Raw genomic sequence first — 584 nt, forward strand, 5'->3', positions numbered from 1 at the left:
ATCAAAGAAATTGTGAAGAACCTTCTGGGTAACACCTGCCCTCGCTTACTGGCTGTCATCGCTGCAGCAGGGAAGTCAGAACTGGAACGGCAAGGTCAGCCCAACTTCCTCTCCCCTAACATCCTTCGTGCTTTAGTTCTTGTATGTATTTGAGTTTTTAACTCGTTATCATCTCTTTGAAACACACAATAAGAGGCTAGGGGATGAGTGTTGCTTCCAAGACAAGAGAAAGAAGTGGTTACTCCAACTGCTGAGGTAGCTGAGTCACTAAGTCCACTTCTTCTCTTCTTTCCAGTGAAGCCAGAGGCTTGGGTGTCCAAAGGCACTAGTCCTGGTCCTGGGCGTCTGCTGCTGGTGTGCCATGTGTCTGGCTTTCATCCCAAACCTGTGTGGGTGCGGTGGATGCGCGGTGAGCAGGTGCAGGCGGGCACTCAGCAAGGCGAAGTGCTGCCCAACGCTGACAGAACATGGTATCTGCGAGTGACCCTGGACGTGGCAGCTCGAGAGGCGACTGGCCTGACTTGTCGAGTGAAACACAGCAGCCTCGGAGGCCATGATCTAGTCATCCACTGGGGTGAGGAAGA

At 52.7% G+C, this 584-nt stretch overlaps 1 protein-coding gene across 1 annotated transcript; it reads left to right on the forward strand.

Moving 5' to 3' along the window:
* Positions 1 to 3: 3 nt before the first annotated feature.
* On the forward strand, positions 4 to 574 carry LOC106725038 (T-cell surface glycoprotein CD1e, membrane-associated-like; the record flags this gene model as incomplete). Its single annotated transcript, XM_014534657.1, has 2 exons — positions 4 to 94; positions 296 to 574. Coding segments are annotated over 2 exons (370 nt in total), but the record flags the coding sequence as incomplete, so codon positions are not given.
* Between the last annotated feature and the right edge of the window lie 10 nt (positions 575 to 584).

Source organism: Myotis brandtii, unplaced genomic scaffold (genome assembly GCF_000412655.1).
Source record: "Myotis brandtii unplaced genomic scaffold, ASM41265v1 C41282212, whole genome shotgun sequence".
NCBI lineage: Eukaryota > Metazoa > Chordata > Mammalia > Chiroptera > Vespertilionidae > Myotis > Myotis brandtii.